We start from the raw sequence: 14,765 nt of genomic DNA on the forward strand, positions 1-14,765 counted from the left end.
AAATTAGTAAATACTTCACTGAAGACATCAGTTTCTACTAGATGTCAGATTTTAAAAGTTTTCTTTCTCTAATCAGCTGGTGCATGTATCTAAAACCATGTGATTAAATATTACTCTGTCTTCTTTGTGTTTAAAAACTACATCATGGGGCACCTGGGTGGCTCAGTCGGTTAAGCGGCCAACTTCGGCTCAGGTCATGATCTGTGGTTCGCGAGTTTGAGCCCCGCGTCGGACTTTGTGCTGGTGGCTCTGAACCTGGAGCCTGCTTCGGATTCCGTGTCTCCCTTTCTCTCTGGCCCTCTCCCGCTCGTACTCGTACTCTGTCTCTCTCTCTCTCAAATAAAACATTAAAAAAAAAAGTCTCAGATAATGTATGCAGATACTTCACTCTAGGGAGAGAACGCCTAACTCCCCATTCCTGAAGTGTGAGCTGCTTGCCGTGACTCCCTGCTAAAGAGGACAGAATGTTTCCAGTGGAGACAGCCGACAAATAAATAAAGCTCAGTCCGGTGATCATGGTTTCACCAGCAGTCATAAACTGCAGCGACATTGTGCACCCTGGATGTAATGTGATGAAAATGGCACTTTTCCTCTTTGAGCTTCCTCCCCAAGCCCATCACATGAGAGAAAAGTATTGGACAAACTGCAAAGAGGGATATTCCACAAAATATCCAAGCAGCGCTCCTAAAAACTTCCAGACCATCAGGAACAAGCAAAGTCTAAGAAACTGCCCCTAAAGAGACATGACAAGAAAGTGTAATGTGGGATCCTGCATGGACATATGGTTAGAAACTAAGGAAATCTCCTCTGGACTGAATGTTTGTGTGTCTCCAAAGTTCAGGTGTTGAAATTTAATTCCCAGGGTGGTTGGATCTGGAGGTGGGTATTTGAAAGATAATTAGGTCCTGAGTGTAGAGTCCTCAAGAATGAGATCAGTGCCCTTCTGAAAAATACCAGACAGACAGCTCACCCACTGCACCCTGTGAGAATCCTGTAGTGGGCACTCTACAAATGGAAAGAGTGTTCTAATCACAACATCGTCTCCTAGCAACCTGATCTCAACGTCCAGCCTCCAGAACTGTGAGAAGTAAGTTCCTGGTGTACAGGGCATCCAGTGTAAGGTGTTTTCTTATAGCAGCCTAAGCTAAGATGAAACCTAAATGAACTACGGACTTTGTTTAATAATAATGTACCAATATGGGTTCATTAATTATAACAGATCCACTACACTACCGTGAGAAGTTAATAAGGAAGAAACAGTGTGCAGCTGTGTACTGAAGCTGTGTATGATTGTCACAAGTTCCTCTAACCTGTAAAATGTTTCAAAAAATTAAGTCCATTAAAAAAAACCCACCTCAACGGCTTGTCCTCGACTTGATCTCTGCCTCTTGCAGCCCCTTGGGGAACACTGCAAAGACGTAAGTGGTGGGGAGACTTTGTGTTTATCCCATTTCAGGTCTGGGATGTCTTTTCCTCTTTCCTCTGTCCTCTGCCAGAGTCACTCCAGAAACAGGGGCTCAGAGATCTGAGAAGGAGCTGCTTCTCAGTCCCCCAGGACATTCATCCTAAACTCTTCCAAGTGGTAAAGCCCAGGTTAGCCCACGGGTGGTCAGAGACTCTGGGCCCCTAGGTGAGGTGGAGTGGTTCTAAGGACCTCAATAGAGAAGGCAGTTAATCCATGTGCTGAGCCCAAGCTCTATACATGGTGGATGCTGTGGCCTCAGGAGGTGGCCCTCAGCTGTCACCCTCTCTGGAATGGCCTTAGCTGAGAAGAGCTACCACACCCAAAGTCACACCTGGGACCTTCCACATCCAATGGCTCCTCAACATGGGGCTGTGAAGGCCCAGCCCTCCCACCCCAGCTCAGGGTAACTCTGAGCTATCGTCCTAGCACCAGATCACACAGAAGATCCACTGAATCTTCACTGGGACCTCAATGCAGTTCAACTTCTTCTAAACATTCCTACTCCCTTCTCCCTTCCATGGGTTTGATCCTAAAAGTACTCCCTGAAAATAACCTGCTTGTTAATATTCATATCAATACCTATTTCCCAAGGAACCCCACGTGGAACAAAGAGGCTGTTGTCGGTGCCAGAAAAGGTGGGATCCTTTGTCCCCAGGGGCCAAGCCAGTTATGGAAGGATGGATTGTTTACATTATCACATACCATATACCGTACACTACAATCCATATACCATATACCACATACCACAAACCATATACAATATGCCATATACCACATACCATATACCATATGCCATGTACCACATACTGCATATCATATACCAAACACTCTGACTACACAAGAGCAATGGGAAACCACAAACCTGTTTATGCAAAAAAGGGATATAATCGGATCTGTGTTGTAGAAGACCACCTTGGATGAAGGAGAATGTAGAGCTTAGACTGGGCAAAACAAGATGGAGGTAGCCTATTAGGAAGTCATAGTTTTCATTTAGGCAAGAGATGATGATGAAGATGGACAAATAGATTCAACAGGTATTTAGGAGGTAAAACAGGGCCTGTAGGAGGCAGACAAGAGTAGACAAGTGAAGGTGTAGAACATGGATCCCTTTGTGGTTTGACCAAATGGGTAGAGGATGTACCACATACTGAACAGGGTCGAGGGGGATAAGAGAATGCCCAGGTTCAGGCAGTTTTGAATATTTGAGCTATACAAATGAAAATTTCAAAGTCAAAGGATGTATAGGGGAGCCACCAAAAAGCGGATTCAGGATTGGAACCTTGACTGCATCTGGTTGTGAATCCAGTGCTCTTGACCATCAAGGCACTACAAATCCTAGTCAATGAAGAGCTTAGAGTCTGACGTAAAGTGTGAAGTCCACCGGAGGTAAACAGAAGGTTTAGATGCTGGAAAATGAAGATCCTGTTCTGTCCTCAACAGGAACCATGGATGGTCTCCCAGGAAGGAATTCATCATTCTGGAACAATGTGATACAATGGTGACATCACAAAGGACGGGGAGTCTTACCACCTCATACAGGCACTTCCATCCCCCTCCGCATTCTCCTCTTGTTCTAACACCTCTCTTGGCCTTAACATCCTGTTGATCTTTAAGAGGAGGTGGGGCTCACAAGGAAACAATAGTGAAATACCCCTAGCAGTCAGTGAATATGGATTCCTGGACATTAAAGGGTCAACAGCTGAGTGTGGGTTGAGACTCCCTGGAGACAATCTGTGTGCTTGGGTAGAGCCCATTCCAGAGGTGAGAGAGAAGGAAGCAAACATGCTGCTGCTTCTCTCTTTCTGAAAGTGTTTCTTGTGTCCCTCCACTCCTTTCCTCCAGAGCTGACCCAAGACCCAGCACAGACAGCAAGACAGCCCTCCGCTTCCCAGGTGTGTGTCTAGGTGTATTGCTTTCCCTCTTGGAGAGCGTTGCCCCAGCCTGTCTTCCTTGTAGCCCCCTCCATCTTCTAAAGGACAAATCTTCACAATCTCCAAAACTCTAACCTCCTTCCCACACCATGTCTCTGGGACCTCAAAAGTGGCAGGGGTGCAGGCTGGGGAGAACCTCAGATGGGACGAGGCTCAGGAATGAGCACAAGTCTGTGGGTTTCATGCTCTTAACTCTGGAAACCCCAGGCATTGCCAGCCATTTCTCAGCTTATAGCCACCTTGTCTGTTCAACAGATTGAGCCAACAAATCTCAAAAACAACCAAACAAAAAAAGTCCTATGGTCTTTCCTCTCATCACAATCCCCTTCCTCTGACATCATGGAAGCAGGGAGTGTCTTCTCTCCTCAGAGCACCGAGTCCCAGGCCTCTCGGGACAACACTCAGACAGAGAAGGCTCCAGGGGCCACGAGGATGCCTGTCCCTTCCTCTCCACCACGCCCACCTCTGCCCTCCCTCCTGCTGACTCTGCTTCTGGGATTCACAGGTGAGTGGAACCTCAGATGTGTTTTGTGGGGGCTCCCCTAGGCCTGTTTACTGTATTCTTCTCACCTATTACCCCAGAATTTCTTGAGGGAGGGTTTTTTTGTCCCAGCCAGAATTTTTAAAACTAGATTGGAAAGGATCCCAGCTCACAAAGTCTCCCAGTGGTCATGTCTGTTCCACGCCCTTTTGTTCAGGTAATGGCTACACCCCCATGGTCATAGGGCTCAGCACATCACACATGAGAGTTCTCATCCCTTAGCCCCTAGGATCAGAGAACCTGAGTTTTACACGTATTACCACTACACAGATGCTACCTCTCAATGGAGAAAAACATGTTGGAAAACATGAAATTATAAAGCAAGGAAAGAAAGCACAGTCCTCCCATCCAAAGATAATCACTGTTAGAAATTTGCAGAGGCATGCATGCTTATGGAATTTAACCACAAGTGGTCACTAGAAAGAAGTCTCTCTGGGTCACTGATGGAAGCTGAAACTTGAAGGTTCAACAACAGGGCTGGACTTGGGGCGCCTGGGTGGCTTAGTCGGTTAAGCGTCCGACTTTCGCTTAGGTCATGATCTCACGGTTCGTGGGTTCGAGCCCCGCATCGGGCTCTGTGCTGACTGCCAGCTCAGCCTATTTCAGAGTCTGTATCTCCCTCTCTCTCTGACCCTCCCCTGCTCAAGCTGTCTCTCTCTCTCTCTCTCTCCTAGAAATAAATAAAAACAAAAAAAAAAAAAAACAGGGCTGGACAGTTCTGCCTCTGCTTGCTGAAAAAGCTAAGCAAATATGTGAAGTCTCCTCCCCAAGGCCATTGGTTCATCTTAGCAGAGGTTTCAGTCCCAAGGCCAGAGCACATGGCTTCAGGGGTTCAGATCACATGAAAAAGGAAGCCAAGATCATTACCTGAATATAAGGAAGAGGAAAAAAACTTGGATAGGAAAGAGTGACATATATGAGACACCCAGGTCCACTGGAGAATGTTAGTAAACGTTTAAAGAGAAATTAATACCAATTTTATACAATGTCTTCCAGAAAATAGAAGAGGGGGAAACACTTCCCTACTCATTTTATGAAGTTATTATTATCTTTTTTATTTTATTTTTTTTTATTTTTATTTTTATTTTTTTTTGAAGTTATTATTATCTTGATAGCAAAACCAGATAGGCTTTACATAAAATAGAAAACTACAGACCAATATTTCTCATGAATCTAAATGCAAGAATCCTCAACAGAATGTTGGCATATAGAATTTCACAATGCATAAAATTATATACCATGGCTAAGTAGGATTTATTCGAGGCATGCAGAGCTGTTTCAACTTTTGAAAATCAGTCATTGTCATCCATCACATCAAAGTAGGTTAAGGAAGAAAAATTGCATGATGATATCAATTGATGCACAATAAATATTTCACAAATCCAAAATCCATTCATGATGAAAACTCTCAGCAAACTATAAATAGCAGGGAACTTACTCTATTTGATGAAGAACATCTCCAAAAAAACCCACAGTTATCATTATACTTAATGGTGAAAGACTGTATATGTACTTCCTAAGATAAGGATGTCCATTCTCACAACTCGTATTCAAAATAGTACTGAAAGCTGTAGCAGAAAGAGGGACAGGAAGAAAGGAAGGGAAAAGAAGGGAAGGAAGGGAAAGGAAAAGAATGTAAACTGAAAAGGAAAAAATAAAACTTCCTTGTTTACAGATTACATGATTGTCTACATAGCAAATCCCAAAGGATCTACTAAAAAAAATACAAAAACAAAAAAACTCAGGATAGTAAGTGACTTCAGCAAGGAAACACTCAAAAATCAGTATATTCCCATCCACTAAAAACACACATGACCATTTATATTAGCACCCAAAAAAAGAGAGAAATACTTAGGTACAAATTTCATATAATATGGGAAGATCTATATACAAGATCTATATAAAGAAAGCTAGAGAACTGAACAAAGCAATCAAGAAAAAATAGAGATACATTCTATGTTCATGGATAGGAAGACTCAATATTGCCAAGATATCAGTTCTTCCCAATTTGATCTATGGATAAATGCAATTCCAGTCAAAATACCAGCAAGGTACAGATATTGACAATCTGACTCTAAAGTGTATATGGAGAGGTTAAAGACCCAGAAGAGCCAACTCAACACTGGAGAAGAACATGTCAGAGGACTGACACTATTCTACTACAAGACTTACTAGAAAGTTCCAGTAATAGAAACAATGGCATTGGTGAGAGAATAGACACACCGAACAATGTAATAGAATAGGAAGCCCAGAAAGAAACTCACATAAATACAGCCAACTGATCTTTTGGAAAGGAACAAAGATAATCTTTTCAACCAATATTGCTGTAACAATTAGAGATCTGGACATCCATGTGCAAAAAAAAAAAGAAAAAAAGATTCTAGATACAGCCTTCATAAAAATAATGTAAAACACAAAACTACAAATTTTTTATGAACAGTCTTCATAAAAATAATGTAAAACACAAAACTACAAAATTCCTAGAAGATATCATAGAAGAAAATCTAGACGATCTTTGATACAGAAATGACTTTTATTTATAAACAGAGTTCATATTTTAAAGCAGGTTTAAGTTCACACCAACATGGAGCAGAAGGTGCAGAGATTTCCCTTACTATCCCCTGCTCCCACACATCACATCCTCTCCCATTATCAACATCTTCCACCAGGGTGTTACATATATTACAAACAATGAACCTGCACTGATATGTCATTAACACCCAAAGTCCATAGTGTCCATTATGGTTTACTCTTAGTAGTGTATAGTCTATGGGTTTGGACAAATGTATAGTAATATCCACCATTCTAGTATTTTACTGAATAGTTTCACTACCCTAAAACTCCTCCGTGCTCTATTTACGTTTTTCCACCCTAATCCCTGACAATCGCTGATATATTTACAGTCTCCATAGTTTTGCCTTTTCCAGGATGTCATTTGATTGGAGTCATGTAGTCTGAAGGCTTTTCCTGCATTAATGATAAGCTTTTAAGGTTCTTTCATGTCTTTTCAGGCCTTGAAAGGTCATTCCTTTTAGCACTGGATAATATTCTACTGACTGGATGTACCACGATTACTTTATCCATTTAACTACTGAAGGTCACCCTGGTTTACTTTCAAGCTCAGCAATTATAAATAGAGATGCTATAAACTACGAGGTGGAATCTGTTCCAGGCCTCACTCCTAACCTCTGGTAGCCTCAGATGGTCTTCACAGTGTACATGGCATCTTCCCTGTGACTTCACATCATCTTCCCTCTGTGCATTACAGATAAGCTAAGCTGTGCCTCAATCCGGGATCACACGAACTATGAAATAATATGTATTTTCTTAAGCCACTAGGTTTGTGGTCATTTGTTATTCAGAAAGCTCCCTTGTTTAGGGATACAGAAATGCTGAGGCATAGGAGCACGTGTACCCCAATGTTCATAGCAGCACTCTCCACAATAGCTAAAACATGGAAAGAGCCTAAGTGTCCATCAACGGACGAATGGATCAAGAAGATGTGGTTTATCTATACCATGGAATACTACATGGCAATGAGAAACAATGAAATCTGGCCATGTGTAGCAACATGGATGGACCTTGAGGGTGTTATGCTGAGCGAAATAAGTCAGGCAGAGAAGGACAAATATCATATGTTTGCACGTATAGGAGGATTAGGAGGAACTTGACGGAGGAACAAGGGGGAGAAGAAGGGCGGAAATGGTGGGGGAAAGGGAGAGAGGCAAACCATGAGAGACTCTTGAATGCTGACAAAAACTGAGGACTGATGGATGTGGGGGGGAAGGGGGGATGGGCATGGAGGAGGACACTTGTGGGGATGAGCACTGAGTGTTATCTGGAAACTAATTTGACAATAAACTATTTGTAAAAAAAAAAAAAAAAAGAAAGCTCCCTTGTTTGTTGGAGCCTACTATGCTCCAGCCCATCCTCATATCGTGATGCAGAAAGAATGTACCTGCCCCCTTTCTGTACATCGGTCCCCTTCCCCTCATCCCATATGGGAACCCAAGTTGTAATTGTCATACTTTGGTGTCAGTACATGACGCTAAAAGAGTATGTAATGAGACTCCACCTTGACCTAGAACCAGACCCTCAGAACATCTTGGGCCAAGACAACATGAGAAATGATGCAAAGTTTCTTTCCAGGAACTTCAGGTGAAGAGTTCCAGGTGAACCAGCCTGAGAGTTCAGTGTCAGTCAGAGCTGGAGACATCTTAACACTGGGCTGCAACGTGTCTGCTCCCTCCCCAGGAGGGCCTGTCTTGTGGTTCAGGGAGAATGGGCCAGAACGACGATTAATCTACAGTTTCAATGGAAGCCACTTCCCCCGAGTAAACCAAGTGGGAAAAACAGAGGTCAATCAAACAGACTATTCCATCCGCATCAATGATGTGTCACCCAAGGATGGGGGCACCTATTACTGTGTGAAGTTAACAATAGGGCACCCTGACATGGCGTATGTATCTGGCTCAGGCACCTATGTGTCTGTGAATGGTGAGTACGGTCTGACAACTTCATTCCCCTGGGTTTGTAAAACTAAATTCTTCAATATCTGAAACATGTACCAAATCATCACTACACGCTGGATACTGTGTCCCTTCATCCACAAACAGCCCTGTAGGCTGCGATTCTACACATGGCCCTTCTGTCAGTCTGGGGTCTTGTGCCCACTATTGAATCAAGCCATGTGAGAGACCAGGTCCTTCACTGATGGCCCAGCCACCAAAACCTGAACACAGAGATACTCCAAAATAAAAAGATATTCAATAGATAAAATGCAACTACATGTGTTCACTTCGTGGTCCAAACACTTGGTGAAATGGGCTTAGAAGTCTGAGTGGCCTTTCTGAGGTTTAGTGACAAACTTGAGCTCAAGAATATGCTTTGTGTCTATTGTGGCTGATATCATGACTCTAAGCATCAGTCGCAAACAGTTGTAACTACATATTAGCTTCTGGATTTGGATGGAATTTCAACACGGTTGAAGTTAGCCCCCAGCCTAATATCTCCTGAACCTCTACAAGCCTGCACAATTCCACTCGCCCATTTCTAACAGGAATGTCATTGGGACCTGGTGGTGGTCCCTGAGCAGCCATCACAATGCAGTCAGGGACTTCATTCCCCACACAGGAAGTCCTCGACGGAGAGTAGTCTCCTATTATGGCTTCTGGGGAACCTGGAGACCAATGGGAAGGTTACTGTGTGTCACTCACTCCCAGGTCTTGTTTGGAAAAGCTGCCCTGGAGGGGTCAAGTCACTCTCCTGACACTTGACCCTTCCCTGGTCTACCCTCAGCTGTGCTGTTCTCTTATTCTCTGAGGACAACCAGTGTTTCTGGCTCCTTCCTACTCCCTGAGTCAAGTCCATTAAATACAGTGAGGTTAGGGTATCCATCTGCTCTGCTAGGGAAGCCAGTCTTCCCCAGTAATGTTCTCCTCAAGTCCACCCACATTCTATGCCATCCAACTGGCCGTGGAAATTTTACATATTTCCCTCAAGCTAGAAACTGTGTGTGTAGGCAGCTTACCTGCTTTCTCTCCCAGCCTCACCAGCCAGAGTTCCCTTGTCTCTCTAACCTGCACCTTACCCCATTAGCGATTTTGATGGTTTGCCAACCTGAAAGGAGAGCTACTACCAGGACCTGACACAACATGTGGTAGTGATGTTGGTGGTCATGAGTGTTGAGGGTCAGTCATGGCCCCTTCAAAATTGACAAGGTCCCCCCCCCAAAAAAAATTGACAAGGTCCCTTGAGGCTCTACTCTCTTTTGTTGAGAAGAGGAAACTGTCTCTCTCTTCTGTCTTGAGCGATAAGCAGAGGCACCATACCCTGCCTGCAGGCACATACATTAATCCTAAATGCCCCCTGATTCTTTAGGTTTGCTCTCTCTTGACTACCCCTTTCTCCACACCTGTCAGCACTAATATCTCCACACATTCAGTGGCTGTTCACCCTTCAGGAAAAAGAGGAAGATCAATCTCAAACTCACTGTAAGTGTGAGGTGGGCAGAGGGTACTTGGACCCATCTCCAAATGTATTGAGTGATCTTTGGCATTTAGATCGGGGAGGGATTCGTCTCTCTCCGTGAACACTATCAATTCATAATCTCAGTCTTCTTCCCTGTCCTGTTACCTGGTCAGGGCCTGAGACACGGAACTGGGGATACATCTGATCCTCTGCACTGACACCCCCCCCCCCCCCCCCCCCNAGTCAATGAGATCGGGAGCTTCCACCACTTGCAGAGGTCTCTCTAAACTCAGTCAGTGTGTTCTCACATGTGTCATTAAAAGAACTAATGAATGAGGTCCAACCAAGATCTAGATCCAAGTTCTCCCATCCTGTCTAGGCCAGAGCGTGGGAAGCAGGAAATGATTTGAGTCTCTCTGCAGGATCCTCACGTGAAACATCCCAGGTGCAACAAGCAGAGATGACACAGACTGTATCAACTGGAGACACAATCACCTTGAGCTGCAGTGTACCAGATTCATTACCGCAAGGACCTGTCTTATGGTTCAAGGGAACTGGGCCAAGCCGGAAATTAATCTACAGTTTCAAGGGAGGTCTCTTTCACAGAGTAAAAGAAATTGGACGCACCACCAAAGCTGGCAAAACAGACTTTTCCATCCGCATCAGTGAAATCTCTCATGCAGACGCTGGCACCTACTACTGCGTGAAGTTCAAGGAGGGGAAACCTGACATGGAGTTCCAGGCAGGTCCAGGCACCAAGGTGTTTGTGACCAGTAAGTTTGTCTCTTCCTGTCTGTCCCTGTTATGGGCTGCTGTCTCAGTTAACCAAGTCCTCTATTCATTGAACAACTAGATTATGCTAAATGTTATTGAAGGTGCAGAATACATTGTTCTGTCATGCTCTCAGCAATTGTGAATTAAGTGTTTTCCTGGAAGAGAAACAGACTCAGAAAGGTCAATTGAGTGATGCAGGATATTTTGGGTGACATCCCAATATTCAACCCATCCCCAACAGCTAGACTAACCCAATTAAGGTTAATTTCATGACTCTCTACCAGTGATTAACTCAAATATGAGCCTGTCTTAAGCCAGGTTGGGTACCTAAGAGAAAAGAACAGGCTTGCAGAGAAACCTGGGAAACTAATGCAATTCTTTTTCCTGTTGGCTAGGAACAAGCAATCATTTTGGCCCAGGTGCTCCAGAGAGACATCTTATGACCATGAGGGGAACCAAGCTGAGGAAAAATCTGCTCTAGAGAAGTTCAAAGATGTAAAGAATGTGGGTTGACAACATGGCGCGGCCATACCATTCCTGGTTCTAACCCCACTTCTGGACCTCCATGTTATGGGAGAAAAAACATCTCCTTGTTAAGCCAGTTTGCTCAAAGTCACTATCCTAAGGGATGCCAGGTGATAAAGTTTCCACATCCACAGGGCACTAAAGTACAATTTCAAGTCATGTTTTTTGCTGTTCCTAAAGCCTTACTTCTTAATTTTATTTTTCTATTTTGTCATAATCGCTGAACTCTGAGCAATACCCAGAGTGAGAAATGATTAAATTGGTGACATTACAACCCTATTTGTTGGCATCTTCTATATACCAAGCGTCTACCTTTCCCATATTATTGTATTTACCTACCTAGCAACTTGAGTGTAAGAAATATTTTCATTTTGTATCGATGAGAAAACTGAGGCTCAAAAGGAATCAGGGGTACAGGTAGTAGGAGAAAGAGGTGACGTTGGTCTGGGCTCTCTCTCTTCACTTTACGTATGAGTGAAGAGCCTTTCCTTACAAGAGATACAAACCTAAAACATTATTTTAAAGGGGTCCTGTAGCTGAGAAGCATTCTAGGTTCCTCGCAGCACCCAAGGCAAAGCTTTAGGAATAAGGACTCAGTGCCACCATGTTTCTTACTCTTTTAAATTCTCTCATTTCTAGTCATCTCTGCCTGGCTTTGTCTCTCTTGATGCACATAGGCCTTATCTATATAACGGAAGAGGTAAGTATCAAAAATGTTGACATTCATTACATCATCTTAAGGAGCCAGGATGGGAAGAGAGTTTCTTCTTCCCAGCTTCCACAAATGAATCCCAGAGAATCATTTGAAATCGCCCGGCTTATGCCTTTCACTCACTCATTATTACAAAGGTGAGGAGGTGCTACGTAGGGAATCCATCAACCCAATGAAATGAATATTCAACAGACTAAAAACAATGTATGTCCACCCCAAGGTCCAAGCCCTTCATTAACATATGAAGAAGCTGAGGGGCGCCTGGGTGGCTCAGTCGGTTGAGCGTCCGACTTCGGCTTAGGTCATGATCTCATGGTTCATGGGTTCGAGCCCCACGTCAGGCTCTGTGCTGACAGCTAGCTCAGAGCCTGGAGCCTGCTTCTGATTCTGTGTCTCCCTCTCTTTCTGACCCTCCTCTGCCCACGCTGTCTGTCTCTCTCAAAAAAATAAATAAAACATTTTTTAAAAATTTAAAAAAAGAAGTTGAGACCCAGAGACTAGGCTTACCTAAAGCCACACAGGCAATGGTTAATAGAACTCAGATCTCTCACTCCCATAATCCTTGGGTTAAAGGTTTTATCTTCTTCCTAATAAGAAGATTCTAGTTCAAGAGGGGCTATAGATGTGCATAAAGATGATTTAGGAAAAAAGAATATTGTGAATGAGTTCAATCTCCCTATTAAAAGCCAAAGAGTCAGAAATGTATTCATTTCTACCATTTCTACATAATAAATAAAAAGCACATATACACACAGTTTTGAAATGCTGAGCTGAGGATAAGTTTGCTGTGGTTGCTGTAACTGTCACACACTCCAGGGTTTACAACAGAAATAATCCTACGTGGGTGGTATGACAATGTGAGGAGCTCAGTGGTTCTACTCTCAGTGATACTGGTGAAAATTATTTTTCTTTCAATCATTTAGAGCAGTGACATCAGCAAGATGAACAGACTAGGAAGTCCCCAACCCTTCCTCTCCCGTGGGCACAACCAAACAGCAACTGTCTATGGGCCACAACACCTTGGTAAGAACGTTATAGAAACCAGGTGAGAAGCAGCAGCCCCAGGCCAATGGAAAACCAGGAAGGGATTCCAGTGGAAGCTGTACGAAAGTTTGCGAGGGTCTGTACACTCATACCCTACCCCAGGCTGGTATGGTGGCACAATGAAGGAGGAAACCTCCCATACACGCTTCACCATCAGGAAGGAAATAGAACAGATCATACATCAAACACTCTGGATTGTCTGGGGGCTGTCCAAGCGGATGGTTTCCCTCTCATCTGATTCAGAGCACTAATAGGGACAGCAGTGCAGTTTAGAAGTGCTGAAAACAGAGACCATTCAAGTGGCTTATTAGAGCTACACACGTGATGCAGTTCCTCAAGAAGACACCAGGGGGGGTTAAGAGATTGTCATCTCCTGAGAAGAAAAGGCAAACTGCTTAGAGAATTTGAGACCGCCAGAAAAAAACCATACACAAGCCCAGAGAAGTTACATTCCCCCCCCCCCCCCAAAACGCTTGAAAGGTCCCAGAACTACTTGCCAGGCTAACTTGAGGAAGGTATTCTCCTGCATTAAGCCAGTCCCCAAAATGGTGGTTATCTTACGCTGTGATAGCAAAATACCACAGACTGAGTAGTCTATAAATAATAGAAATTTATTTCCTACAATTCTGGAGGCTGGAAGTTCAAGATTATGGCACTAGCATGGTCAGGTGAGGGCTCTTTCTGGATCACGAAATTTCTCATTGTAGCTTAACATGGCAAAAGGCATTAGGGAGCTCTGCTGGGTCTCTTTTATAAGGTGCTAATCTCATTCATAAGGGGTCCACTCTCATGACCTAAGCACCTCCTGAAAGCTCCACCTACTAATATCATCACCTTTGGGGAGTAGAATTTCAACATACGAATTTGGGGGAGGATGCAAACATGGTTTTTCAGATGCCAAAATCTCACAAAAAGAGCAAAGGGCATACAAAGAACCAGGAAACCATGGCCCAATGAAATGAAAAAATATAAAACTCCAGAAGTCCACCCCTAAAGAAGCTCAGATTGCTGGACTTCCTGCCAACTAACTCAAAACAACTATGTTACAGCTACTCAGTGCACTACAAGAGAACACAGATAACCAATGAAATGAAATCAAGAAAACAAATTTTAAAAAAAAGAAAAGAAAACAGCATATGAGAAAAATGAGATTATCAACAAAAAAGAAACGATCATAAAGAACCTAACAAATTCTGGACCTGGAAAATACAATAGTGAATTGAATATTTACCAGAGAGGTTAAACAACAGACTTGATCAGGTAGGAAAAACAATCAGAGAACCTGAACACAATTCATTTGGAATCACTGAGTCACAAAAGAAAAAAGAGTAGAGAAAGTGCAGACAACCTAAGACATTTATGTTATCACCAAACAGATCAATATACACATTACAGGAATCCCAGAACGAGAAGTGAGAGAGAAAGAAGCAGACCACTTAGTTGGGAGTAAGGGGGGAGATGGCCCCAAATCTTTCCAAATCTGAGGAAATAAACTGACATATAAGTTAAAATAACTCCAACTAAAATAAATCCAAAAATACCCACAAGGAGAAACATTATAATCAATCAACTGAAAGTCAAACATAAAGAGAGGACCTTGAAAGCATCAAGAGAATAGCAACTCATTACACACAAGGAAGCTTCTGTAAGATTATTCGTGAATTTCTTGGATGAATCCATGCAACCCAGAAGGCACTAGGATGATATATTCTGATTGCTGAAAGAAAAAAATCTGTCAACCAAAAACAGTATATCCAACAAAACTGTCCCTCAAAAACGAAAGAGATATTGAGACTTCCCCAG

At 43.2% G+C, this 14,765-nt stretch overlaps 1 protein-coding gene across 3 annotated transcripts; it reads left to right on the top strand.

Moving 5' to 3' along the window:
• Positions 1 to 3,024: 3,024 nt before the first annotated feature.
• LOC144233858 (signal-regulatory protein beta-2-like) lies at positions 3,025 to 11,480 on the top strand. Of its 3 annotated transcripts, XM_077766887.1 has the most exons (6): positions 3,025 to 3,084; positions 3,308 to 3,357; positions 3,652 to 3,901; positions 8,087 to 8,434; positions 10,330 to 10,680; positions 11,077 to 11,480. In XM_077766887.1, the coding sequence occupies exons 3-6, from the start codon at positions 3,736 to 3,738 to the stop codon at positions 11,160 to 11,162; spliced, it is 951 nt and encodes a 316-aa protein (XP_077623013.1). In that variant the 5' UTR covers positions 3,025 to 3,084; positions 3,308 to 3,357; positions 3,652 to 3,735; the 3' UTR covers positions 11,163 to 11,480. The 3 variants fall into 3 exon arrangements, with proteins under 3 accessions (XP_077623013.1, XP_077623012.1, XP_077623014.1); XM_077766886.1 differs by having other exon boundaries at positions 3,025 to 3,357; XM_077766888.1 differs by having other exon boundaries at positions 3,025 to 3,357; positions 3,766 to 3,901.
• Positions 11,481 to 14,765: the final 3,285 nt, after the last annotated feature.

Source organism: Crocuta crocuta, unplaced genomic scaffold, assembly GCF_008692635.1.
Source record: "Crocuta crocuta isolate KB4526 unplaced genomic scaffold, BGI_CrCroc_1.0 scaffold15, whole genome shotgun sequence".
Taxonomy (NCBI): Eukaryota; Metazoa; Chordata; class Mammalia; order Carnivora; family Hyaenidae; genus Crocuta; species Crocuta crocuta.